Source organism: Thalassophryne amazonica, chromosome 8 (genome assembly GCF_902500255.1).
Source record: "Thalassophryne amazonica chromosome 8, fThaAma1.1, whole genome shotgun sequence".
Taxonomy (NCBI): domain Eukaryota; kingdom Metazoa; phylum Chordata; class Actinopteri; order Batrachoidiformes; family Batrachoididae; genus Thalassophryne; species Thalassophryne amazonica.
Window position 1 is genome coordinate 46,318,096 of NC_047110.1, and position 27,630 is coordinate 46,345,725.

At 41.7% G+C, this 27,630-nt stretch overlaps 1 protein-coding gene across 3 annotated transcripts in view; it reads right to left on the bottom strand.

Moving 5' to 3' along the window:
- LOC117515519 (PDZ domain-containing RING finger protein 4-like) overlaps positions 1-27,630 on the bottom strand; it is a 640,352-nt gene that overhangs the window by 257,590 nt on the left and 355,132 nt on the right. The window contains exon 1 of one of the 3 annotated variants that reach the window (XM_034176101.1): positions 19,716-20,138. The exons of 1 other annotated variant lie outside the window; for it this stretch is intronic. In XM_034176101.1, coding sequence (XP_034031992.1) covers positions 19,716-19,784 — 69 coding nt within the window. In that variant the 5' untranslated portion in view covers positions 19,785-20,138. Of the gene's footprint in view, positions 1-16,854; positions 17,077-19,715; positions 20,139-27,630 lie in introns of those variants that run through there. One more of the 3 variants, XM_034176102.1, reaches the window with a different exon arrangement.

Below are 27,630 nucleotides of genomic sequence, written 5' to 3' on the forward strand. Positions count from 1 at the left end.
CAACATTTGTGCATTATTTTTTTTCTTTTGGAAATACACAACACGGCTCACTGACTCATTCACATGCTCCCCACTAGGCTAATGTGGTGTATGTGTGATCAGCACCATGGACAGCTCACTTAGAGAAGCTCTTATCAGCATAGAAATATGTATTTTCTACACCTGTCGAGCAAAAAATAAAACTTGTACAAAATACTCGCAATACTGAAGACTGGCTCAGACCCATGATGCACTTCTTGAGTCTGTCAAAGAGATGTTGAGGAGACAACGCTGCCCCGCCCCCCCACCATCACTCCTAACAGAGATAGTTCACAGCATTCATTCATTCATTTTCTGATACTTATCTGTGCTGAGAGCTCAGTCAGTGCAGAATAAGCAGCCCATCCCACACTTCCCTATCCTCGGTTGGGACCTCTAACTCTTCCTATGGGATCCCGAGTCATTCCAATATTAGACTGTAGATGCCATACCCCCACCGTGTCCTGGGTCTTCCCTGGGTCTTCCTACCAGATGGACATGAATTGAAGACCTCCCTAGAGAGACAGTCAGGTGGCATCTTCACCAGATGCACAAACCACCTGTGTTGGCTCCTTTTACTGCGAAGGAGGAGCAGCTCTACAACAGAGTCCCTCTCAGATATTTGAAAGGTACACTTTGCCCTGGTTTTAATCTCGTATACCCTATGGAGGAGACATATTTCAACCACTTCTATCCGAGATCTTGAGCTTTCTGTTTTTACCCAAATCTCATGACCACAGGTGAGGATAGGAGTGTAAAAAGACTCGTAAATCGATAGCTCACAACATAAAAGTAGGGATGGGACCGATCTGATCCCAGATTGGTATCGGGTTTCAATACCAATGTAATTCACGTATTGGAAAATACCGATCCAACCCGCGACATTTTCCGATACCGGAGAAGAGCCAGTGTGAATCCTCTCAACTGCTGTTGTTTGCTCTCTGCTGACGAGCGGGAGGAGGAGAGCGGAGAGGTTTTTGGTTTTCTGAAGCCGGACTGTTTGAGAGAATTCTCTTCTGCAGTGTTCTAGCTGCGGTTAGCAGCAAATTTCTGCCCGACTCTCGGATTCAAATTGTCTGTTCGTTGAGTGAGCGCAGATTTTCCGAAAAATTAACTGAATTGTTGCTGAAAATGTGTGCTAAAAAGTTAGCCGCTTCACTGTAAAATGCTAAGAAAAGTCAGCTCAACATGCAGCCGAGGAGGACAGCGAACACAGATTCTGTCCGCTGAAAGGGAAAAAGTCAAAATCATGTGCGTGACCGTCGCTGACGATACATTTTTTTTTTTTTTTTTTTTTTACAGTTGAAAGGCTTCATGCTTCCCAAAAGTTCAAAGTTTGCACAGCACAAAAACACCATGAGAGAAAAAGAGACAAGAGCAGGGAGAGAGAAAGCAAGAGAGAGAGAAAGAAGGAGGAAAGCAAGCAAGAGACAGACAGACAGAGACAGAGAGAGAGAGAGAGAGAGAGAGAGGCAGAGAGAGGGAGAGAGGCAGGCAGAGAGAGAGTGCTGTCTTTTGTCTTTGAATCTATAAAAATAAGGCTATAAAAGTCTACAAAAAAAATAAAAGTACTTAATTCTTTCACCAAAACATCAAATCTAGGCTTTCATCTTAGATACACCTTCTGGCAAATTGTAGCTCAACTTTCAGGTCTCCTTTTAAGAAAATCCTCATAAAATCAACAATAATGATAATAATAATAATATTAAAGCAAACAGAACTCTGGTATCGGATCAGACAAGTATCGGCATCGGCAGATATCAAAATTCAGGTATCGTGATTGGATTGGAAGTGAAAAACTGTGGATTGTGCATAAAAGCCCAATCAGTGAAATCACAATGAAGTCTGCAATAAAGAGCACAGAGCACAGTGTAACTGTCTTTACTAATTTACAACAGATGTAATTTTCATTTTCATGCCCATGGGCATATTGACAATAAACTGAGGTGTGATCAGGTTCAGTGTTGGAATATTGCTACCACGAGGCTATAGAAACCGACAAGACACAACAAAAACTTGGTCTAAAATCAAACACAGTGTATTTGTGGCTTTACATGGTGCAATATTCAGATACGCCTAACAAAGGTTGTTAGGCGTATCTGAATATTCAATTCAACGCCCATATTCAATGCGTTCACAGTTTCACTGTGCTTGCACACACAATGAAACTGAACAGAAAACAACATGAAAATAACACTGATGGAAAAACACAAAACTACACCTTACCATTTCAAGGCATCACCACTAGGAGGTTTCATGGTTGCTCATAACTCACTTAAATGCACTGTTTAAATAGCGCACTCTGGCACTTCATGGAAAAAAAAGATAATCCAGTTGTTTACTGTATTACATTTTATACCCAAATACACACCCGTGATTAATTAAGTGACTAAATGCAACCCCTTTGCACCATGCGCCTCACTTTGCACTCATATTACACCACTTATAAATAGTACACTAGAGTTGGATACGCCTCATATATAAATGTGCTATGCTCTTTAGACTGTATGTGTTAAATCATCAACATAAGGCCAGATGTGTTGGTCTGGATGGAAATTATATTCCTGGGTCCAGATCTGGTTCCCCCTGATCTTAATGAAAACACTCAAGTTCACTGGAGGTATTTGGGGCCACATTGTTGAAAATGCACTTTCCAACCAAACTCTGGAATCATGCCTGTAAATCATCCCAAAAAGCTAATCACTTGTTCCCCGTGGCAAAAGTCTAAGCCTGCCATGGCTTTTCCTAAATATGCACATAATTCTGTTAGGTATCCACCACTAATAAGAAATAATGAGGCAGTCACACGCAGCACTTAAAATACCTTATCTCTGGAGGGTGCTGATGCTGAAGGTGCAGGGCGAGTGAAGGGTCAAAAATCTAGTTTGTTTTCCAGGGCAACATGACAAGTCAGGCTAATATTTCCTTTCTTGAACACAAGATCAATCAAGCCACTTTTTTCACTCATCCCCTCTTGCCTCCCCTATCAATTTTAATGGCTGAGACACATCCATTGAAAACATAATGGCTTCCGATGATGGATGAGAACATCTGCAGCTAACAGTCTGGAGATACTGCTGAAAACGAGAGCAAGGTTCACCAGCCTTAATGACCAATTAAAACTATTATGAACACTCACACGGACCACTTGCAAAAAATGAGATGGACTTTCGCACTAATATGTCATATGTCATAGGTATTAAAGGCATTGCGCTGCGGTGGTTTGAATCATATTTGTCTAATAGATTACAGTTTGTTCATGTAAATGGGGAATCTTCTTCACAGACTAAAGTTAATTATGGAGTTCCACAAGGTTCTGTGCTAGGACCAATTTTATTCACTTTATACATGCTTCCCTTGGGCAGTATTATTAGACGGTATTGCTTAAATTTTCATTGTTACGCAGATGATACCCAGCTTTATCTATCCATGAAGCCAGAGGATACGCACCAATTAGCTAAACTGCAGGATTGTCTTACAGACATAAAGACATGGATGACCTCTAATTTCCTGCTTTTAAACTCAGATAAAACTGAAGTTATTGTACTTGGCCCCACAAATCTTAGAAGCATGGTGTCTAACCAGATCGTTACTCTGGATGGCATTTCCCTGATCTCTAGTAATACTGTGAGAAATCTTGGAGTTATTTTTGATCAGGATATGTCATTCAAAGCGCATATTAAACAAATATGTAGGACTGCCTTTTTGAATTTACGCAATATCTCTAAAATCAGAAAGGTCTTGTCTCAGAGTGATGCTGAAAAACTAATTCATGCATTTGTTTCCTCTAGGCTGGACTATTGTAATTCATTATTATCAGGTTGTCCTAAAAGTTCCCTAAAAAGCCTTCAGTTGGTTCAGAATGCTGCAGCTAGAGTACTGACGGGGACTAGCAGGAGAGAGCATATCTCACCCGTGTTGGCCTCCCTTCATTGGCTTCCTGTTAATGCTAGAATAGAATTTAAAATTCTTCTTCTTACTTATAAGGTTTTGAATAATCAGGTCCCATCTTATCTTAGGGACCTCATAGTACCATATTACCCCATTAGAGCGCTTCGCTCTCAGACTGCGGGCTTACTTGTAGTTCCTAGGGTTTGTAAGAGTAGAATGGGAGGCAGAGCCTTCAGCTTTCAGGCTCCTCTCCTGTGGAACCAGCTCCCAATTCAGATCAGGGAGACAGATACCCTCTCTACTTTTAAGATTAGGCTTAAAACTTTCCTTTTCGCTAAGGCTTATAGTTAGGGCTGGATCGGGTGACCCTGGACCATCCCTTGGTTATGTTGCTTTAGACGTAGACTGTGTTTCATAATTATTGTATGGCCTTGCCTTGCAATGTGGAGCGCCTTGGGGCAACTGTTTGTTGTGATTTGGCGCTATACAAGAAAAAAGTTGATTGATTGATTGATTAATACAAGTGACACAAATGTCAGTTCAAATTCCTGCAACAGAACATCTCATCATTGATCTATGCAACTTGGATTGGTTTGCCAACCCTTTTCATGGGTGTCATGCTGGCTCCTCAACCCATTACACACACTCTCAGGCCTGTCTCAGAAGCAGAGGTCAGCTCCCTCCAAAAATCTCAGCTCCATGGGATTCACATTTGGTTGGTGCAAATGGAGAAAATCCACTGCAGGACCAAATTAATCAAAATCGCTGTTCAACTGAACAGCAAATGGATTACAATTCTGCTTCATTTCAACACCCTGTCAACCTAACGAACATGACATGAACTCAACACGGTGTTACTCAAACTGATTTCCAGTGCATTTAGCCCCCCGAGTGCTGTCACATCCAAAAATTCATGAACATGTTTTCCTGGTTTTACACTCAGAATATTAAATAAGACTGTGTTTTTGTTGCCTCAGAAAGACGTGTGTGTGTATATGTGAGTATCTCATTCACATTCACGCGTATCAGTGAGTTATCAGGGCCTGCCGTGCCTCACTGAACTGCCAAGCTGCTTTCCATTTATTTCTCGAAAGCAGCGCAGAGTAATTCTGCTCCCGTCTAAACTTATATAACTTCTTGTAACTCAGAAGCTGTAGGGAGCTGTACGCAGCACCGTGAAGGATGAAATTCATTACCCGTGAGCATTAAACAGCGGATGATTATTACCGTAGCAGGGCGGTCGCCCGGCATCATTGCTAATTGCTGAATTGTGACACCTAAGAGTCCATCAGAGTCCCTCTGGTTTGATCACAACCCTGTCTGGAAAAACAGCTATTGCAGTGACACACTCTAGGTACACTGTGCTGCTCGGTGCATGAACATCTGCCTTCCTGCTAATTAGTTCCAAAAAAGTCACAGATCAGCGAGTTTCTGCAGCACATGCACAATATGGAGGGACATCACAGACACAATGGGAATTTTAAAATCTGTGCCAACCCCCTCCTCCTTAAAAGCAAATCAACTGTCATATGTTATTGTCTATAACATGGCAGTAGATACTTGTGGCCAGTGGTGGAAACAGCTAGAAAATTAACTTCCATAACAGCTAACCTGCTAACTGAAATATTAACTGTTATAACACTGAGCTAATAAATGGCTAAAAAATTAGGAGTAGCTACCATTAAATGCTAACTTTTATTATATTAATTTAGTTATGTTGAGGAGTAGATGTGTAATCAAACACATTCAGATACGCAGACGATGTAGATCAGTTAGCATACCATATAGACAGCATTCACTTCTAAACATGTTTAATACCTTTAACTATTAACAATGGGAATGGCTACAATATAACCAGTGAGAACACTGGGTCACACTGGGTCCTCAAGGATTGCTGTCTGACTGGAAAGTGTTTCACGAGGAGAAGAGAGAGGAAAAAAAAGATGAGGCTGCTAATGCTAATGCTGGCTAAGGCAACAGAGTGACCCGCACAAAACCTCACTGCAAGTGTTTTCATCATCAGTGCGGAAACATCCCACAAGTCTTAAGCTTCACTAGTCTGTAGGTTCAGGTCAATAAATGACTATATTTTGATGCCACGTTTCAGCAGGCTGCACTACTAGCTGTATACTTACATCTGCTTTTCGTTTCAATTAAAAAGACATTTCTTCCATCTGTGATGCAAGAATGAATGTTACTTTAACAAAAAAAAAACAACACATCACTTTGTTTTTAACTTCGCTGGTTATAAAGATGCGCCGTATAATGTAAAGGTCAGACACAATATTCTGTAATTAAAACTTTGACATTTAATTCAAATGGCAATTATCCAGCCTTCACGGGTGACTCTGTGAATTGCCATGTTTGGCTTAATTTGGAGTAAATACACACACACAGACTACTGAACCTTCGGACTACTGAACACTTCCCATGAGTGCAAGATCACTGTCAAATAAAACAAACCACCTGGAACTTAACATATTGATGCAGAAGATACAGCAGTACTATGTAATGATGACTGAATGTGGCTCAACTTGACAATGCTGGGAGAGGCTAACAGGCTAGCACTACAGGACACACAGCTAACCGCTAAAGCTAACCACTGAAGCACAGGAAAGAACTTAGTTAAGAGCAGAGCTCAACTTCATATACATATAAAAATAATAACTTGCACACAAACGTTCTCTGAAACGTTAACAAAAATCAACAAAATAATGTGGATTTTAGGATGTACAAAACTTTATAAAAAAAAAATGAACTGACAAAGAAGTGAATATTTTCATATTCCCATTGGGCGAATTGGAGACTCGGCTCCGCACCGTGGAAAATTCTACAGCTAGCCAGGCCCCTGTAGTCGGTGCGGACCAAGGTAGCTTAGCCGCCGTTAGTTCCCCCCTGGCAGATCCCGGGCAGTCGGGAAAGCAGGCTGACTGGGTGACTGTGAGGAGGAAGCGTAGCCCTAAACAGAAGCCCCGTGTACACCGTCAACCCGTTCACATCTCTAACCGTTTTTCCCCACTCGATGATACACTCGCCGAGGATCAAACTCTGGTTATTGGCGACTCTGTTTTGAGAAATGTGAAGTTGCGACACCAGCAACCATTGTCAATTGTCTTCCGGGGGCCAGAGCAGGCGACATCGAAGGACATTTGAAATTGCTGGCTAAGGCTAAGCGTAAATTTGGTAAGATTGTAATTCACGTCGGCAGTAATGACACTCGGTTACGCCAATCGGAGGTCACTAAAATTAACATTAAATCGGTGTGTAACTTTGCAAAAACAATGTCGGACTCTGTTGTTTTCTCTGGGCCCCTCCCCAATCGGACCGGGAGTGACATGTTTAGCCGCATGTTCTCCTTGAATTGCTGGCTGTCTGAGTGGTGTCCAAAAAATGAGGTGGGCTTCATAGATAATTGGCAAAGCTTCTGGGGAAAACCTGGTCTTGTTAGGAGAGACGGCATCCATCCCACTTTGGATGGAGCAGCTCTCATTTCTAGAAATCTGGCCAATTTTCTTGGATCCTCCAAACTGTGACTGTCCAGCGTTGGGACCAGGAGGCAGAGCTGTGGTCTTATACACCTCTCTGCAGCTTCTCTCCCCCTGCCGTCCCCTCGTTGCCCCGTCCCCGTGGAGACGGTGCCTGCTCCCAGACCACCAATAACCAGCAAAAATCTATTTAAGCATAAAAATTCAAAAAGAAAAAATAATATAGCACCTTCAATTGCACCACAGACTAAAACAGTTAAATGTGGTCTATTAAACATTAGGTCTCTCTCTTCTAAGTCCCTGTTGGTAAATGATATAATAATTGATCAACGTATTGATTTATTTTGCCTAACAGAAACCTGGTTACAGCAGGATGAATATGTTAGTTTAAATGAGTCAACACCCCCGAGTCACACTAACTGTCAGAATGCTCATAGCACGGGCCGGGGCGGAGGATTAGCAGCAATCTTCCATTTCAGCTTATTAATTAATCAAAAACCCAGACAGAGCTTTAATTCATTTGAAAGCTTGTCTCTTAGTCTTGTCCATCCAAATTGGAAGTCTCAAAAACCAGTTTTATTTGTTATTATCTATCGTCCACCTGGTCGTTACTGTGAGTTTCTCTGTGAATTTTCAGACCTTTTGTCTGACTTAGTGCTTAGCTCAGATAATCAATCAATCAATCAATCAATTTTTTTATATAGCGCCAAATCACAACAAACAGTTGCCCCAAGGCGCTTTATATTGTAAGGCAAGGCCATACAATAATTATGTAAAACCCCAACGGTCAAAACGACCCCCTGTGAGCAAGCACTTGGCTACAGTGGGAAGGAAAAACTCCCTTTTAACAGGAAGAAACCTCCAGCAGAACCAGGCTCAGGGAGGGGCAGTCTTCTGCTGGGACTGGTTGGGGCTGAGGGAGAGAACCAGGAAAAAGACATGCTGTGGAGGGGAGCAGAGATCGATCACTAATGATTAAATGCAGAGTGGTGCATACAGAGCAAAAAGAGAAAGAAACAGTGCATCATGGGAACCCCCCAGCAGTCTACGTCTATAGCAGCATAACTAAGGGATGGTTCAGGGTCACCTGATCCAGCCCTAACTATAAGCTTTAGCAAAAAGGAAAGTTTTAAGCCTAATCTTAAAAGTAGAGAGGGTGTCTGTCTCCCTGATCTGAATTGGGAGCTGGTTCCACAGGAGAGGAGCCTGAAAGCTGAAGGCTCTGCCTCCCATTCTACTCTTACAAACCCTAGGAACTACAAGTAAGCCTGCAGTCTGAGAGCGAAGCGCTCTGTTGGGGTGATATGGTACTACGAGGTCCCTAAGATAAGATGGGACCTGATTATTCAAAACCTTATAAGTAAGAAGAAGAATTTTAAATTCTATTCTAGAATTAACAGGAAGCCAATGAAGAGAGGCCAATATGGGTGAGATATGCTCTCTCCTTCTAGTCCCCGTCAGTACTCTAGCTGCAGCATTTTGAATTAACTGAAGGCTTTTTAGGGAACTTTTAGGACAACCTGATAATAATGAATTACAATAGTCCAGCCTAGAGGAAATAAATGCATGAATTAGTTTTTCAGCATCACTCTGAGACAAGACCTTTCTGATTTTAGAGATATTGCGTAAATGCAAAAAAGCAGTCCTACATATTTGTTTAATATGCGCTTTGAATGACATATCCTGATCAAAAATGACTCCAAGATTTCTCACAGTATTACTAGAGGTCAGGGTAATGCCATCCAGAGTAAGGATCTGGTTAGACACCATGTTTCTAAGATTTGTGGGGCCAAGTACAATAACTTCAGTTTTATCTGAGTTTAAAAGCAGGAAATTAGAGGTCATCCATGTCTTTATGTCTGTAAGACAATCCTGCAGTTTAGCTAATTGGTGTGTGTCCTCTGGCTTCATGGATAGATAAAGCTGGGTATCATCTGCGTAACAATGAAAATTTAAGCAATACCGTCTAATAATACTGCCTAAGGGAAGCATGTATAAAGTGAATAAAATTGGTCCTAGCACAGAACCTTGTGGAACTCCATAATTAACTTTAGTCTGTGAAGAAGATTCCCCATTTACATGAACAAATTGTAATCTATTAGACAAATATGATTCAAACCACCGCAGCGCAGTGCCTTTAATACCTATGGCATGCTCTAATCTCTGTAATAAAATTTTATGGTCAACAGTATCAAAAGCAGCACTGAGGTCTAACAGAACAAGCACAGAGATGAGTCCACTGTCCGAGGCCATAAGAAGATCATTTGTAACCTTCACTAATGCTGTTTCTGTACTATGATGAATTCTAAAACCTGACTGAAACTCTTCAAATAGACCATTCCTCTGCAGATGATCAGTTAGCTGTTTTACAACTACCCTTTCAAGAATTTTTGAGAGAAAAGGAAGGTTGGAGATTGGCCTATAATTAGCTAAGATAGCTGGGTCAAGTGATGGCTTTTTAAGTAATGGTTTAATTACTGCCACCTTAAAAGCCTGTGGTACATAGCCAACTAACAAAGATAGATTGATCATATTTAAGATCGAAGCATTAAATAATGGTAGGGCTTCCTTGAGCAGCCTGGTAGGAATGGGGTCTAATAAACATGTTGATGGTTTGGATGAAGTAACTAATGAGAATAACTCAGACAGAACAATCGGAGAGAAAGAGTCTAACCAAATACCGGCATCACTGAAAGCAGCCAAAGATAACGATACGTCTTTGGGATGGTTATGAGTAATTTTTTCTCTAATAGTTAAAATTTTGTTAGCAAAGAAAGTCATGAAGTCATTACTAGTTAAAGTTAATGGAATACTCAGCTCAATAGAGCTCTGACTCTTTGTCAGCCTGGCTACAGTGCTGAAAAGAAACCTGGGGTTGTTCTTATTTTCTTCAATTAGTGATGAGTAGAAAGATGTCCTAGCTTTACGGAGGGCTTTTTTATAGAGCAACAGACTCTTTTTCCAGGCTAAGTGAAGATCTTCTAAATTAGTGAGACGCCATTTCCTCTCCAACTTACGGGTTATCTGCTTTAAGCTACGAGTTTGTGAGTTATACCACGGAGTCAGACACTTCTGATTTAAAGCTCTCTTTTTCAGAGGAGCTACAGCATCCAAAGTTGTCTTCAATGAGGATGTAAAACTATTGATGAGATACTCTATCTCCCTTACAGAGTTTAGGTAGCTACTCTGCACTGTGTTGGTATATGGCATTAGAGAACATAAAGAAGGAATCATATCCTTAAACCTAGTTACAGCGCTTTCTGAAAGACTTCTAGTGTAATGAAACTTATTCCCCACTGCTGGGTAGTCCATCAGAGTAAATGTAAATGTTATTAAGAAATGATCAGACAGAAGGGAGTTTTCAGAGAATACTGTTAAGTCTTCTATTTCCATACCATAAGTCAGAACAAGATCTAAGATATGATTAAAGTGGTGGGTGGGTATCTTATCTTATACAGATGCTGAGAATGACAGCCTCAACACTGCATTTAATCTATTATTAGGCTCTATTGGCTTTGCTCAAAAAGTAAATGAGTCCACCCACCACTTTAATGGTCTCACTAATTTAGAAGATCTTCACTTAGCCTGGAAAAAGAGTTTGTTGCTCTATAAAAAAGCCCTCCGTAAAGCTAGGACATCTTTCTACTCATCACTAATTGAAGAAAATAAGAACAACCCCAGGTTTCTTTTCAGCACTGTAGCCAGGCTGACAAAGAGTCAGAGCTCTATTGAGCTGAGTATTCCATTAACTTTAACTAGTAATGACTTCATGACTTTCTTTGCTAACAAAATTTTGACTATTAGAGAAAAAATTACTCATAACCATCCCAAAGATGTATCGTTATCTTTGGCTGCTTTCAGTGATGCCGGTATTTGGTTAGACTCTTTCTCTCCGATTGTTCTGTCTGAGTTACTTTCATTAGTTACTTCATCCAAACCATCAACATGTTTATTAGACCCCATTCCTGCCAGGCTGCTCAAGGAAGTCCTACCATTATTCAATGCTTCAATCTTAAATATGATCAATCTATCTTTGTTAGTTGGTTATGTACCACAGGCCTTTAAGGTGGCAGTAATTAAACCATTACTTAAAAAGCCATCACTTGACCCAGCTATCTTAGCTAATTATAGGCCAATCTCCAACCTTCCTTTTCTCTCAAAGATTCTTGAGAGGGTAGTTGTAAAACAGCTAACTGATCACCTGCAGAGGAATGGTCTATTTGAAGAGTTTCAGTCAGGTTTTAGAATTCATCATAGTACAGAAACAGCATTAGTGAAGGTTACAAATGATCTTCTTATGGCTTCGGACAGTGGACTTATCTCTGTGCTTGTTTTGTTGGACCTCAGTGCTGCTTTTGATACTGTTGACCATAAAATTTTATTACAGAGATTAGAGCATGTCATAGGTATTAAAGGCACTGCACTGCGGTGGTTTGAATCATATTTGTCTAATAGATTACAGTTTGTTCATGTAAATGGGGAATCTTCTTCACAGACTAAAGTTAATTATGGAGTTCCACAAGGTTCTGTGCTAGGACCAATTTTATTCACTTTATACATGCTTCCCTTAGGCAGTATTATTAGACGGTATTGCTTAAATTTTCATTGTTACGCAGATGATACCCAGCTTTATCTATCCATGAAGCCAGAGGATACACACCAATTAGCTAAACTGCAGGATTGTCTTACAGACATAAAGACATGGATGACCTCTAATTTCCTGCTTTTAAACTCAGATAAAACTGAAGTTATTGTACTTGGCCCCACAAATCTTAGAAGCATGGTGTCTAACCAGATCATTACTCTGGATGGCATTTCCCTGATCTCTAGTAATACTGTGAGAAATCTTGGAGTCATTTTTGATCAGGATATGTCATTCAAAGCGCATATTAAACAAATATGTAGGACTGCCTTTTTGCATTTACGCAATATCTCTAAAATCAGAAAGGTCTTGTCTCAGAGTGATGCTGAAAAATTAATTCATGCATTTATTTCCTCTAGGCTGGACTATTGTAATTCATTATTATCAGGTTGTCCTAAAAGTTCCCTAAAAAGCCTTCAGTTGGTTCAGAATGCTGCAGCTAGAGTACTGACGGGGACTAGCAGGAGAGAGCATATCTCACCCGTGTTGGCCTCTCTTCATTGGTTTCCTGTTAATTCTAGAATAGAATTTAAAATTCTTCTTCTTACTTATAAGGTTTTGAATAATCAGGTCCCATCTTATCTTAGGGACCTCGTAGTACCATATTACCCCATTAGAGCGCTTCGCTCTCAGACTGCAGGCTTACTTGTAGTTCCTAGGGTTTGTAAGAGTAGAATGGGAGGCAGAGCCTTCAGCTTTCAGGCTCCTCTCCTGTGGAACCAGCTCCCAATTCAGATCAGGGAGACAGATACCCTCTCTACTTTTAAGATTAGGCTTAAAACTTTCCTTTTCGCTAAGGCTTATAGTTAGGGCTGGATTAGGTGACCCTGGACCATCCCTTGGTTATGCTGCTTTAGACGTAGACTGTGGGGGGGTTCCCATGATGCACTGTTTCTTTCTCTTTTTGCTCCGTATGCATCACTCTGCATTTAATCATTAGTGATCGATCTCTGCCCCCCTTCACAGCATGTCTTTTTCCTGGTTCTTTCCCTCAGCCCCAACCAGTCTCAGCAGAAGACTGCCCCTCCCTGAGCCTGGTTCTGCTGGAGGTTTCTTCCTGTTAAAAGGGAGTTTTTCCTTCCCACTGTAGCCAAGTGCTTGCTCATAGGGGGTCGTTTTGACCGTTGGGGTTTTTCATAATTATTGTATGGCCTTGCCTTACAATATAGAGCGCCTTGGGGCAACTGTTTGTTGTGATTTGGCGCTATATAAGAAAAAAGTTGATTGATTGATTGATTACCGGGTTGTACCTGCTGAGTGAGTGAGTATTCAACACACGGCAGCAGGTAACAGCAAACAAACCCACATTCATGCCTGCCGTACTACCTTTTCCTTCAGTGTCTTCATAACTGCTTCTGCACACCTTTCTCTCTTTTCTGTTTTCTTTCAGACAATTACCACCCTGAGTTTACACTTATTTCACTGGCTTTTTGCTCTTTTAGAGAAAATGTAATTTTCCGCCTGTGTTCAGAGAGAGCGCTGACATCGTGGTTTACGGCATAATCTGCATCAGCTGTTTGTTTTGTGTCTTCCATCAGTTTCATGAACTGCTTCATTCATGTTTAATATCAGCTAACTCCTATCATAAATCAACAAACTCAGCAGCAAAGCCGGCTGACTTGCATCAACTAGCCATATTCAATGCGTTCAAATTTGGTGATACACAGATGTGCATACCGATTGTGCATCTGTGCATCTATCTAGTAACCCAGCCAGATGAAGAATTTTGCTTTACACGCACCCTACTGTGCTGCCACCGTGACCCGTACCATGATAAGCAGTAGCAAATGAATGAATGAAGGATTGTGACCCAGTCAACCCTTGAACATTTGCAGCTGCAGAAAGTATAATTTGGGTTTAAAGAAAAATCTGTTTTTGTCAAACCCTTGTCATATTATTGTAGAGCAGATAGCTCAGTGGAATTACTGTATGCTGACCTGAATTTGATTCCCAGTCATTCTACTTGTTTGCATTCTTGGACAAGATACAGTACTTCATCTCCATTGTTCCAGTCCACCCAGCTGTGAATAGGTGAATAGGTCTTGGCTCGGAAATTAAAATGTGATGGACAGGCATGCATCCCTTCCAGGGGTAGTCATAGTCTCTCATCCACTTCAAGATCTATAATCTGAGGATAAGCACCAGCACCAATGGGCCTCGTGGCCTATAGAATTAATTCTGCTGTCATATTTAAACATCGTCAGCCTCCGACTGCTGAAATCACATTTGAGAATTTCTTGTAAAAAAAAAAAAGCTTCTAAAACATTTGTTTTTAAAGTACAGCTGGAACAATAAATAGAGCAGCTGTATCGGGAGATAAAAAATACACTGTGTACTCAAAATCACAAATAAATAATGCTAACAACCTACTTTTAAAATTGCTGCCATGTTAGTGGTATAAAATGTCTGAAGAAATATGGCTCAATGTATTTTTCTCTAATATTAAAGGATTGTTATAATAATTCATTTATTATATATATATATATATATATATATATATATATATATATATATATATATATATATATATATATATATATATATATATATATAAAACACGCAAATTGGGCTCGTAGTCAGACCTGTTCACTTTCTTGACCTCCTTGAAGAACTTGCTAACAGATGGTCCGTTAGCTGGTAGGCTTTCAATCTGTGTGTTTTTTTTTTCTGATCCTGTTTAAATATTTATGGAGTATGTTCATGTCCGACTTGGTTTTCCTAATCGTGATTTTAGTTTTCTGGTTTGTAGCAAATGTGATACACGATCTGGACCAACTGTCATGGTAACATTCTGATATGGGAAAATATCAGACTGAAAATCACCCAATCAAAGTGCACGTAGCGTCATGACCATATAATGAAAAGATTTATATCAACCACACACCAGCTGTAGATCTTAAGCCCTGGTCACACCGAATAATGAACGATGAATAATGAGCCACGTAGCATGTTTTTTTGTTTGTTTGTTTTTGGTACGAGTGGAGTTATTCAAGAAATGTGGGAGAATAGTGGCTCTTAGTGGCTCTTGGAAACAGATTATTCAGCTAACAAGGCTCATCTCTGAGCATGGCACTAATTTCAAGAAGTTCAAAATTTAGCAAAAATAGCATGGGGCAATTTGTGTACGACGTACCATGAGGACAAATGAGGATGTTAGAGCCATGTTAGTGGTGAGTACGAGGCTGTTAGAGACCCCTGACTGCTACGAGGACAGGATGGGCTACCTGCAACAGAGCAGGTTCCAGTCTGAGAAAACCTTGTAGCCTTTTTTAACATCTGTTTCCTGCAATTCCTTCAGAAGAACATCATATACGTGGCTCATTATTTGAATAATCACTGAAATTTCTCACAAATCTATACATGGGTCATTATTCCTGCCTTTATTATTTACTGAGACCGGGGCTTCAAAGAATCTGTTTGTTGCAGATCTGATGCTTATTAAATCGACCTAGTGGCAATTTTGCGGAAGACTGTGACTTGATTGATTCCCGGACAGGATGGCGTACGCGGAGATGACTGAACAGGCCTAGTCTTGACATGCAGTGTTTCTTACATACGCTGCATGTGGTTGCTGTGGAAAGTTTCTGCCAGTTTAGTAAATAGCCACAACAGAAACATAACCATTCATTCATTCATTTTTTTATACCTGCTTACTCCAATTAAGGGTTACAGGGGGAGCCTTAATTGGACTTAACTGGGAGCCTTAATTGGAGCCTATCGCAGCAGTCATAGGGCATGAGGTGAGGTACACCCTAGACAGGACACCAGTCTATCACAGGGTCAACACATCTATTTTACTTCAGTAATTATTCAAAAACAGGATTTCTCTCATGTGATGTAATTGTCAAAGGTGAGCAGAGGTCTCATGGGTTTGACTACCAACAATATTTTAATATGACAAACTTTCACTGACCATCAATAGGTCGTGAATAATCAAACAGATAACAGGAGTTTGGAGAGAAGAGGCCACAAAAGCTAGGCTACAGGAAAATTCTTTTGTCTTCGTGTCCAGGCAAGAAAGCTGATGCAAGGAACAAATAAAGTGTCAGTGTTGTGAGATAGCTCAGGAAGCCAGCTGAGAAAGTTGAGCACATTTCTGTGCAGAACACCCGCAGCTGTGAAAAGAGGAAGAATGTGAAATTGAGACCGGGTAAGGGAACCAGGTAGTCATAAATCTCCCATGGCTAGTCGGGTCAGGCAGGCAGGGAAAGTGTTAAAATTGGTCTTGGAAGTGAAGGAAAGGGGAGGAAGGTGACTAACCAACCACTGTGACTGACTCCTGTGCATCCAATGCCAGGCTACGCAGTCACGCTGCACCGCCACCAAACCGCTTCGATTTCATTTGCATGCACACGTCAACCCAACTGCATTACCGCGCGGCAAGCTGGTGTGAATGTTGGGATGTAGACATGCACAGAACAGAAAAAAAAAACCCCCCAAAAGAAACAACAAGGAAGAGTCTAGCGAGGAGAACGATACAGAGATTGATGGGAAAAGCATCGCGAGCACAGCTCCCCGCTGTCACAACACGCTCCTCCTGACCGCAAAGACACAGTGACACAACTTCTGTGGTGGAAAGGAAAGCGCTGCTACCCAGAGGAGGCTCGTCTTCCTCCTCTTTTTTAACCTGTTGTGTTTAGTAATTCTCACGCTGCAGCAGAGCGTGTTTTGCTGTCTCCGAGGATGTGTGAGACCGGCGCACAGATGTGCGCATGCAAGTCTGCGAGGAAGAAAAGGATTGATACTGTGTGTTAGTGAAACATCCTTCAGACCGTCAAAACTTCACCAATCTTCCAGCTTCTCCTGTCTTAGTTTTACCTGTTTGCCTTCATCCTCGTACCCTTCTCCCCTCACAATCATTTCGCTAACTGCTCACATTTTTAACGGCTTACACTCTATTCTCATCCCGGTCTTTATTCTCCACGCTCCATATCCTTCCTCTTTGCCTCCCACAGTGGGAATCTGAAAGTAGGTGCTGATCTTGCAGCTCCTATCTGAGCCAACTCGCCGGATCAGTGGGAGGACAGATGAGCCGGAGAGCCCGCGTCAACAGCGAGCATGCCCTTCAGACTTAGGGAATACTGATCCCCTTTGTTAAACCGTGACAAAAAAACAGAGAGAACACGTCAACAACTGGTGCAGACAGAGGCACAAGAATCCAAGACAAGCATGAAGACAGCACTATTTTAGTGGCCGTTCTGAGGACAGGTGGGTGTTGCAGCTGTTTTCATCTGACATGATTTCAGCTTTCCTTACACTGAATGCACCCCTGATCTAAAAATTTGCACAATTCTTGACACTATCTATCAGCAGAGTTCGGTTGTCTCTAGCTGAACTGAAAGCTACAGGCTGGGTTAACCTAGTTGGTTTACCTCCCCCGCTTCCCTTCGCCTCACAAGGGTAAAGAGACATTTCACATCTAATTAAAGCACAGGATGGTTGTATAAAACAACTCACAAGGCTGTGATCACAGTGGCGTGAAGGCACCCACTACGGGAGGAGGGCATAAACATGATACCGGGCTCCATAGGTATTACCCCATCACAGGAAGCACGGTGACACAAGGGAGAATGCAACCACAGGCAAACATTCGCCAAACCACCTGCAGTTTGTTTGCCCCTTGATGAAAGTCTCTATGAGAACTCTCAAATAGACGACATACTTTTTACATTAATATTCAGGCTTTGCTTTACAGTTAAGCATGTTCAAAGAGGTGCAGAAACATATAATGAATGTCATAAGTTAACAACTACCTCAAAGTGCCAACCAGTGCCAAATCAAACAAACCTAAACATCACACGCAAAATTCATTTAAAAATCATGTATGGCTGCACTCCAACTAAAAATAATTTTCAAATGAAAACAAAGTGATCCTGCCTGCGTGCAAATACAGGTGATAATCTTTAATAAGGTGTTAACATTCACACATTGAGGTGTCTTTGATCCATGTCTGGGGAATGCATGCAGTTACATGCAAAGGAATTCTTAAAATTGACATAAGTGAAATCATAAACAGTTGTAGATCATTGTGTGTTTACGTTTCTTTTTTTGGAGGTCATCTCAGCCATCTTTTTGTGAACCTGAATCCCATTTGGCACAATGGACCTACTAATGCATACTAAATTTTCAATGCAATCCTACCAGAACACTAAAAGTTACTTATGCCTGGTTCACAAGCCAGGATTTTAAAATCATCTGTAGGTTTCCAAAACCTGAGAGACCACACACGTGGAGATAAAAAATCATAGATCTAACAGGTTTGGTCGTGCAGTGTGTGGTGTTCAGCTACACGGTGAAGTCAACACACCACACACGAACAGATTTCACACACGAATGTTCCCAGGTCAGACAGGAAATCTTGCAAAATCTCTCGAGATTAAATGTGACTTCAGAGTAAATAGACGGAGATAGTTTGTGGACTATTTAAAACAGAGGAAAAAACTATACAAAAAGAAAGAGAAAAGTCATTCTTTAAAGGAGTGGAGAGACAGTGCGACCACTGGACTTTCTGGTGTGCCATAACAGCCGTTTAGAGTTTAGATTTCGCTCCATACATCCGTCGGCTCACTTTCTGATTGGTTGCACATTACATTCAGGAAGGCTGCGTGCTCGTTTGTGGTTGGGGGGACACCACACACACTGTGATATCGGGCCAAAACAATCCAACATGTTGAATATCCTCGATTTGTGATCGGAGCGCTCTTGACGTCCTTCCGAGCAGATCAGAGCGCTCTTAATACACCACACACGGCAGGAATATCTGATAAGATTATCTTTAGCGTCATCACGATTGTTGGGGCATCCTTAAGATTGTCGGATTGGGAAAATTGGGTCCGATATCGGCCTAATTATCTTGCCATGTGAACCAGGCTTAAGTTAAATACAGCTGTCCACAATTTCCCTCTCCTCCTGTATGATATAACTCCTTCACATTTGACATCCAACTTTATCTTAGTGATAGTCAATGCATACGAGGGTTAAAAATAAATAAACAAGGAAAAAATACCCACTACATCCACGACTGGGAAAAAGCTGACCAGAGTTTCATCCTGCTCCTGTATGACTAATACCCTCCAAATTTAACATGCAGTTTTAACTGAGTGATAGTTAATGAACTCTTAATTTTCATCACAGCACTACAAGAACCCGACTAAGTTACTGGTTACCTATTGAAGGGGCTCTTCCAATTTCATCACCTAGCTTCCCTTCAGCCTGACACAATGGATGCCACCACGTTCACAGACCATTATTTTATTTTACAGTGTTTTCCAGCATAATCTATTCTTAAAGTTCAATATAATGGGTTCACTCTGACAGTCCAGCCTTATTTTATTCAGGTTCTCAGGTGTTCCGGAGGCACAGTAAAAAAAAAAAAAACTTGCTTCCTCAGCACAGTTCCTTTGGCAGGATGAATGGGCTGCACACACTGTACGCTCTCTAAGCAACTGCTCATTACTCAAAACACACCTGCGTTTCAGAAGGAACCCTCACTTCCCATCCTGGCAGCTCACTTTTATTCTGTGTGTTAATCCCTCATTCATACATTTTCTATGAGGTCTGTGAAATACAAAACAACATACAGCGCCTTGGAACTCACTCTTCACATCTCGCACAATGAATCATCCCCAACGCGCACGATCGGTGAATGGCGTGCCAGAGTGGAGTGTGCATCCACTCACCTGTGCAATCTCATACAGCAGCTTGTAGTGTTCCTCTTGCTTCTGTAAAGTGCACAGATTGCAGCCCATTATAGTTGTCGTGGAAACGCCAGACGTCCGATTCTCCCCAAGCAGTCTTATGGACACAGGGGGTCACCCTCCACGCCAGAGCGCTGGTTCTCATCAGTCACTCCTTAGCAATCGTCACTGTACCACGCACACACACCGCACGGTGTCATAACCACACATGGACGCAGCCTCTCACACACACACATGCACAAGAGCACGACCGCAGCAGCCTCAGCAGTGGTACAAGCAGCGGTGGGAGCCGTCTGAGCATCAGCTGAAGCCTCTCCTCTCCTGTTCCCTCTGTTTCACACAGCCACACATGCACACGCTCGCACACCAGAGTTGTGACTCTCGCTTACTCAGACACTCCCCCTTTTTTCCACACCAGCTTCAGCGCACATGTCTACGCTGACACCAGCTCATGAATAATTAGGATGCACGTTTATGGCATTCATGTGCAAGACAGCAATAGAGGAGGGGACTAGCGGAAAGGGGAGGAGTCTGTGGAAGCAAAAGCAGTGGATGATTAAAACTGACTCAGTTATACAATGAGCTCCTTTGTGTGAGCCACTCCGCGGACCAGCTTGGGCAGGGCCGATTGACGCCACATTATCAAGGCGAATGGGTAACCAAGCCGCACGAGTGTCCATCATTCTGACAGATGATATGAGTTGTAATGTGAAAACTGCAATAAAATAATCGCAACATTGACAGACATCAGCAGCTCGATGGGATAAGAGCAAGTTTGAGAATATAAGACAAGTTGCGTGTGTTTCTCGAGTTTATACTGTACTGTTTCGATTTATTACTTTAATTATCAAGTGCTCTTGTTTTTAGATGCAGTTAAGAAGGTAATCAGAAAGGTTGTTTTCCTGGGAGAATAAATGTATACACACAACAGTGGGTTTAATGGCCAACAAGATCCTTCAATTAACAACAAGACTTCAAGAACGGCAAGAAAATAAGATGTTTTATTTATATTCTCCGGAATGTAAGTTGGACCAGCGTATAAATGCATCATGGAGAAGGACAAAAACATACATGCTGCTCCAGAGTATAAGTCATAAGTATTTTTGAAGTGATATATTTCACAAGAAATCAAGAAAAAAGTCTTTTGTAATCTGAAAAGAATACTAAAGAAACACATATATTTAATGTTGTGTTTCTTGTTTACACTATACTGAACCAAACCATGATTTTTGTGTGCTGTTACACCACTATTTTATCAGGACCTTCAGCGTGCAATGGAGCGGTCTGCAGCCGAGTGTGAAACGTCCAGGATAAAAATCAGCACCTCCAAATCCGAGGCCATAGTTCTCGACCAAAAAGGTGCTTTGCCCTCTTCAGGTCGGTGGAGTGTCCTTGCCTCAAGTGGAGGAGTTTAAGAGGTACCGATGGAGCATGAGAATGACAGACGGACCGGTGCAGCATCTGCAGTGATGCGGTCGCTGTATCGGGCCATCGTGGTGAAGAGAGAGCTGAGTAAGGGGGCAAAGCTCTCGATTTACAGATCGATCTATGTTCCGACCCTCACCTATGGTCATGAGATTTGGCTCATGACTGAAAGAACGAGATCGCAAGTACAAGCGGCCGAGATGAGTTTCCTCTGCAGGGTGGCTGGGCGCTCCCTTAGAGATAGGGTGAGGAGCTCGGTCATTCGGGAGGAGCTCGGAGTCGAGCCGCTGCTCCTCCATGTCGAAAGGAGCCAGCTGAGGTGGCTCTGGCATCTTTTTCCGATGCTCCCTGGACGCCTCGCTGGAGAGGTGTTCCGGGCACGTCCCATCAGGACGAGGCCCCGGGGAAGGCCCAGGACACACTGGAGGGACTACGTCTCGCAGCTGGCTTGTGAACACCTCGGGGTTCCCCCGGAGGAGCTGGGGGAGGTGTGTAGATCGGGAGGTGTGGGCAGCTTTGCCTGAGCTGCTGCCCCCGCGACCTGACCTCGGATAAAGCGAAAGAAAATGGATGGATGGATGGATGGAACTTTTTACACATAAGGAATATGTTGCAGGACCTCAAAACTAGTGAAAAAAAGTAACCTATTCAACAAAACATCTCCTATGGTGCCAACATTCCTGTTTAAAACAAATATAGAACAACTGCAATTTATGTTAATACATGCCAACATGGCCTGAAATAAGACGTTCGCTGGTTTTCACCTGTATCTATAAGAATTCAAAATCTCAAAGCTGAATATTCAATTCAGTTTTTTTTTTACAGCGCAAAAATCACACAAGTCACTCCAAGGCACTACAGGCATGCAAGGTTTAACCTTACCCAATCCATGGGCAAGCACACTGGCAACAGTGGCAAGGAGAAAAAACAAACAAACAAACAATTCCCTCAGGTGTTTTTTCTGTTTTTAATTTATAGGCTGAAACCTCAAGCAGACCAGACTCAGTGGGGTGACTATCTGCTTTGACCATACTAGTAAAATAAAACAAAAGCATAACAATGAATTGTCAAGCATGCAGCGACACAGGCGATGCAACTAAGAAAACATATAGATATAGTAGAGTCCAATCATCATGATGATCGAAGGCTGAAAAGACAAAGACATGGTACAAAGCTCAGTCTGAGGAAAACTGACTACAATGGGTGAGTCAGTGTTTGTACTGATGGCAGATCAGTCATTAAATAGGACATTCCAAAGTGTTCACCCCAATGTCCAAAAACTACACACATAATAGGCTCCCTATCCTGCAGGCATGCTCTGGATGTCAAAAATCTCTCATGTAAACCCATGCAGAGCCTAGTCTTGCTTGGATCCTTAAGTTGTGCTGCTGCAAGACTCACAACAGGAAGATGTGCTTCCCACAGCTCTACTGCTCTTCCCTGGAGTCCAGCAGAGGATCCTGCTGCTCCTGATGACTGAACATGATGCCATTTTGATGGATGGATGGCCTTTGTGTGCTTTTGGTTTTTTCAGGTGCCTTTTGGCAAACTGCAGGCAGGCTGCCATGTGCCTTTTACTAAGGAGCGGCTTCCGTCTGGCCACTCTACCACAAAGGCCTGATTGGTGGATTGCTGCAGAGATGGTTGTCCTTGTGGAAGGTTCTCTTCTTTCCACAGAGGAATGCTGTAGCTCTGATAGAGTGACCATCGGGTTCTTGGTCACCTCCCTGACTAAGGCCCTTCTCCCACGATGACTCAGTTTAGAAGGGCAGCCAGCTGTAGGAAGAGTCCTGGTTGATCTGAATTTTTTCCATTTACAGATGATGGAGGCCACTGTGCTCATTGGGACCTTCAAAGCAGCAGAAATGTTTCTGTACCCTTCTCCAGATTTGTGCCTTGACAATCCTGTCTTGGAGACCTACATACAATACCTTTGACTTCATGCTTGGTTTGTGCTCTGACATGCACAGTCATCTGTGGGACCTTATATGTAGACAGGTGTGTGCCTTTCCAAATCATGTCCAGTCAACTGAATTTACCCTAGGTGGACTCCAATACGGCTGCTGAAACATCTCAAGGATGATCAGTGAAAACAGGATGCACCTGGGCTCAACTGTAAGCTTCATGGCAAAGGCTGTGAATACTTATGTACATGTGACTTCTTCATTTTTTTTTTTTAAGAAATCTGCAAAAATCTAAAAAAAACAAAAAAAAAACTTCACATTGTCATTATGGGGTACTGTGTATAGAATTTTGAGGAAAAAAAATAATTTCATCCATTTGTGATAAGTCTGTTGTATAACAAACTATGGAAAAGTTAAACACTGTGAATACTTTCTGGATGCACTGTGAAAATAAAATGTTCTGCATTACTTGGACATAATGAAGCGTGAAATTGCCAGTAAGTAATTTGCTGTGATTTGTATTTGCATTGCATGTGGTACAAAATGACATTAGGCTATTTAAACCTCATTTAGCTTAAATATCAGGTGTGTAAACAGCTCCATGACACTATCAATCAATCAATCAATTTTTTTTTATATATATAGCGCCAAATCACAACAAACAGTTGCCCCAAGGCACTTTATATTGTAAGGCAAGGCCATACAATAATTATGTAAAACCCCAACGGTCAAAACGGCCCCCTGTGAGCAAGCACTTGGCTACAGTGGGAAGGAAAAACTCCCTTTTAACAGGAAGAAACCTCCAGCAGAACCAGGCTCAGGGAGGGGCAGTCTTCTGCTGGGACTGGTTGGGGCTGAGGGAGAGAACCAGGAAAAAGACATGCTGTGGAGGGGAGCAGAGATCGATCACTAATGATTAAATGCAGAGTGGTGCATACAGAGCAAAAAGAGAAAGAAACAGTGCATCATGGGAACCCCCCAGCAGTCTACGTCTATAGCAGCATAACTAAGGGATGGTTCAGGGTCACCTGATCCAGCCCTAACTATAAGCTTTAGCAAAAAGGAAAGTTTTAAGCCTAATCTTAAAAGTAGAGAGGGTGTCTGTCTCCCTGATCTGAATTGGGAGCTGGTTCCACAGGAGAGGAGCCTGAAAGCTGAAGGCTCTGCCTCCCATTCTACTCTTACAAACCCCAGGAACTACAAGTAAGCCTGCAGTCTGAGAGCGAAGCGCTCTATTGGGGTGATATGGTACTACGAGGTCCCTAAGATAAGATGGGACCTGATTATTCAAAACCTTATAAGTAAGAAGAAGAATTTTAAATTCTATTCTAGAATTAACAGGAAGCCAATGAAGAGAGGCCAATATGGGTGAGATATGCTCTCTCCTTCTAGTCCCCGTCAGTACTCTAGCTGCAGCATTTTGAATTAACTGAAGGCTTTTTAGGGAACTTTTAGGACAACCTGATAATAATGAATTACAATAGTCCAGCCTAGAGGAAATAAATGCATGAATTAGTTTTTCAGCATCACTCTGAGACAAGACCTTTCTGATTTTAGAGATATTGCGTAAATGCAAAAAAGCAGTCCTACATATTTGTTTAATATGCGCTTTGAATGACATATCCTGATCAAAAATGACTCCAAGATTTCTCACAGTATTACTAGAGGTCAGGGTAATGCCATCCAGAGTAAGGATCTGGTTAGACACCATGTTTCTAAGATTTGTGGGGCCAAGTACAATAACTTCAGTTTTATCTGAGTTTAAAAGCAGGAAATTAGAGGTCATCCATGTCTTTATGTCTGTAAGACAATCCTGCAGTTTAGCTAATTGGTGTGTGTCCTCTGGCTTCATGGATAGATAAAGCTGGGTATCATCTGCGTAACAATGAAAATTTAAGCAATACCGTCTAATAATACTGCCTAAGGGAAGCATGTATAAAGTGAATAAAATTGGTCCTAGCACAGAACCTTGTGGAACTCCATAATTAACTTTAGTCTATGAAGAAGATTCCCCATTTACATGAACAAATTGTAATCTATTAGACAAATATGATTCAAACCACCGCAGCGCAGTGCCTTTAATACCTATGGCATGCTCTAATCTCTGTAATAAAATTTTATGGTCAACAGTATCAAAAGCAGCACTGAGGTCTAACAGAACAAGCACAGAGATGAGTCCACTGTCCGAGGCCATAAGAAGATCATTTATAACCTTCACTAATGCTGTTTCTGTACTATGATGAATTCTAAAACCTGACTGAAACTCTTCAAATAGACCATTCCTCTGCAGATGATCAGTTAGCTGTTTTACAACTACCCTTTCAAGAATTTCTGAGAGAAAAGGAAGGTTGGAGATTGGCCTATAATTAGCTAAGATAGCTGGGTCAAGTGATGGCTTTTTAAGTAATGGTTTAATTACTGCCACCTTAAAAGCCTGTGGTACATAGCCAACTAACAAAGATAGATTGATCATATTTAAGATCGAAGCATTAAATAATGGTAGGGCTTCCTTGAACAGCCTGGTAGGAATGGGGTCTAATAAACATGTTGATGGTTTGGATGAAGTAACTAATGAAAATAACTCAGACAGAACAATCGGAGAGAAAGAGTCTAACCAAATACCGGCATCACTGAAAGCAGCCAAAGATAACAATACGTCTTTGGGATGGTTATGAGTAATTTTTTCTCTAATAATTAAAATTTTGTTAGCAAAGAAAGTCATGAAGTCATTACTAGTTAAAGTTAATGGAATACTCAGCTCAATGGAGCTCTGACTCTTTGTCAGCCTGGCTACAGTGCTGAAAAGAAACCTGGGGTTGTTCTTATTTTCTTCAATTAGTGATGAGTAGAAAGATGTCCTAGCTTTACGGAGGGCTTTTTTTATAGAGCAACAGACTCTTTTTCCAGGCTAAGTGAAGATCTTCTAAATTAGTGAGACGCCATTTCCTCTCCAACTTACGGGTTATCTGCTTTAAGCTACGAGTTTGTGAGTTATACCACAGAGTCAGGCACTTCTGATTTAAAGCTCTCTTTTTTAGAGGAGCTACAGCATCCAAAGTTGTCTTCAATGAGGATGTAAAACTATTGACGAGATACTCTATCTCACTTACAGAGTTTAGGTAGCTACTCTGCACTGTGTTGGTATATGGCATTAGAGAACATAAAGAAGGAATCACATCCTTAAACCTAGTTACAGTGCTTTCTGAAAGACTTCTAGTGTAATGAAACTTATTCCCCACTGCTGGGTAGTCCATCAGAGTAAATGTAAATGTTATTAAGAAATGATCAGACAGAAGGGAGTTTTCAGGGAATACTGTTAAGTCTTCTATTTCCATACCATAAGTCAGAACAAGATCTAAGATATGATTAAAGTGGTGGGTGGACTCATTTACTTTTTGAGCAAAGCCAATAGAGTCTAATAATAGATTAAATGCAGTGTTAAGGCTGTCATTCTCAGCATCTGTGTGGATGTTAAAATCGCCCACTATAATTATCTTATCTGAGCTAAGCACTAAGTCAGACAAAAGGTCTGAAAATTCACAGAGAAACTCACAGTAACGACCAGGTGGACGATAGATAATAACAAATGAAACTGTTTTTTGGGACTTCCAATTTGGATGGACAAGACTAAGAGTCAAGCTTTCAAATGAATTAAAGCTCTGTCTGGGTTTTTGATTAATTAATAAGCTGGAATGGAAGATTGCTGCTAATCCTCCGCCCCGGCCCGTGCTACGAGCATTCTGACAGTTAGTGTGACTCAGGGGTGTTGACTCATTTAAACTAACATATTCATCCTGCTGTAACCAGGTTTCTGTAAGGCAGAATAAATCAATATGTTGATCAATTATTATATCATTTACCAACAGGGACTTAGAAGAGAGAGACCTAATGTTTAATAGACCACATTTAACTGTTTTAGTCTGTGGTGCAGTTGAAGGTGCTATATTATTTTTTCTTTTTGAATTTTTATGCTTAAATAGATTTTTGCTGGTTATTGGTGGTCTGGGAGCAGGCACCGTCTCTACGGGGATGGGGTAATGAGGGGATGGCAGGGGGAGAGAAGCTGCAGAGAGGTGTGTAAGACTACAACTCTACTTCCTGGTCCCAACCCTGGATAGTCACGGTTTGGAGGATTTAAGAAAATTGGCCAGATTTCTAGAAATGAGAGCTGCTCCATCCAAAGTGGGATGGATGCCGTCTCTCCTAACAAGACCAGGTTTTCCCCAGAAGCTTTGACAATTATCTATGAAGCCCACCTCATTTTTTGGACACCACTCAGACAGCCAGCAATTCAGGGAGAACATGCGGCTAAACATGTCACTCCTGGTCCGATTGGGGAGGGGCCCAGAGAAAACTACAGAGTCCGACATTGTTTTTGCAAAGTTACACACCGATTTAATGTTAATTTTAGTGACCTCCGATTGGCGTAACCGGGCGTCATTACTGCCGACGTGAATTACAATCTTACCAAATTTACGCTTAGCCTTAGCCAGCAGTTTCAAATTTCCTTCAATGTCGCCTGCTCTGGCCCCCGGAAGACAATTGACTATGGTTGCTGGTGTCGCTAA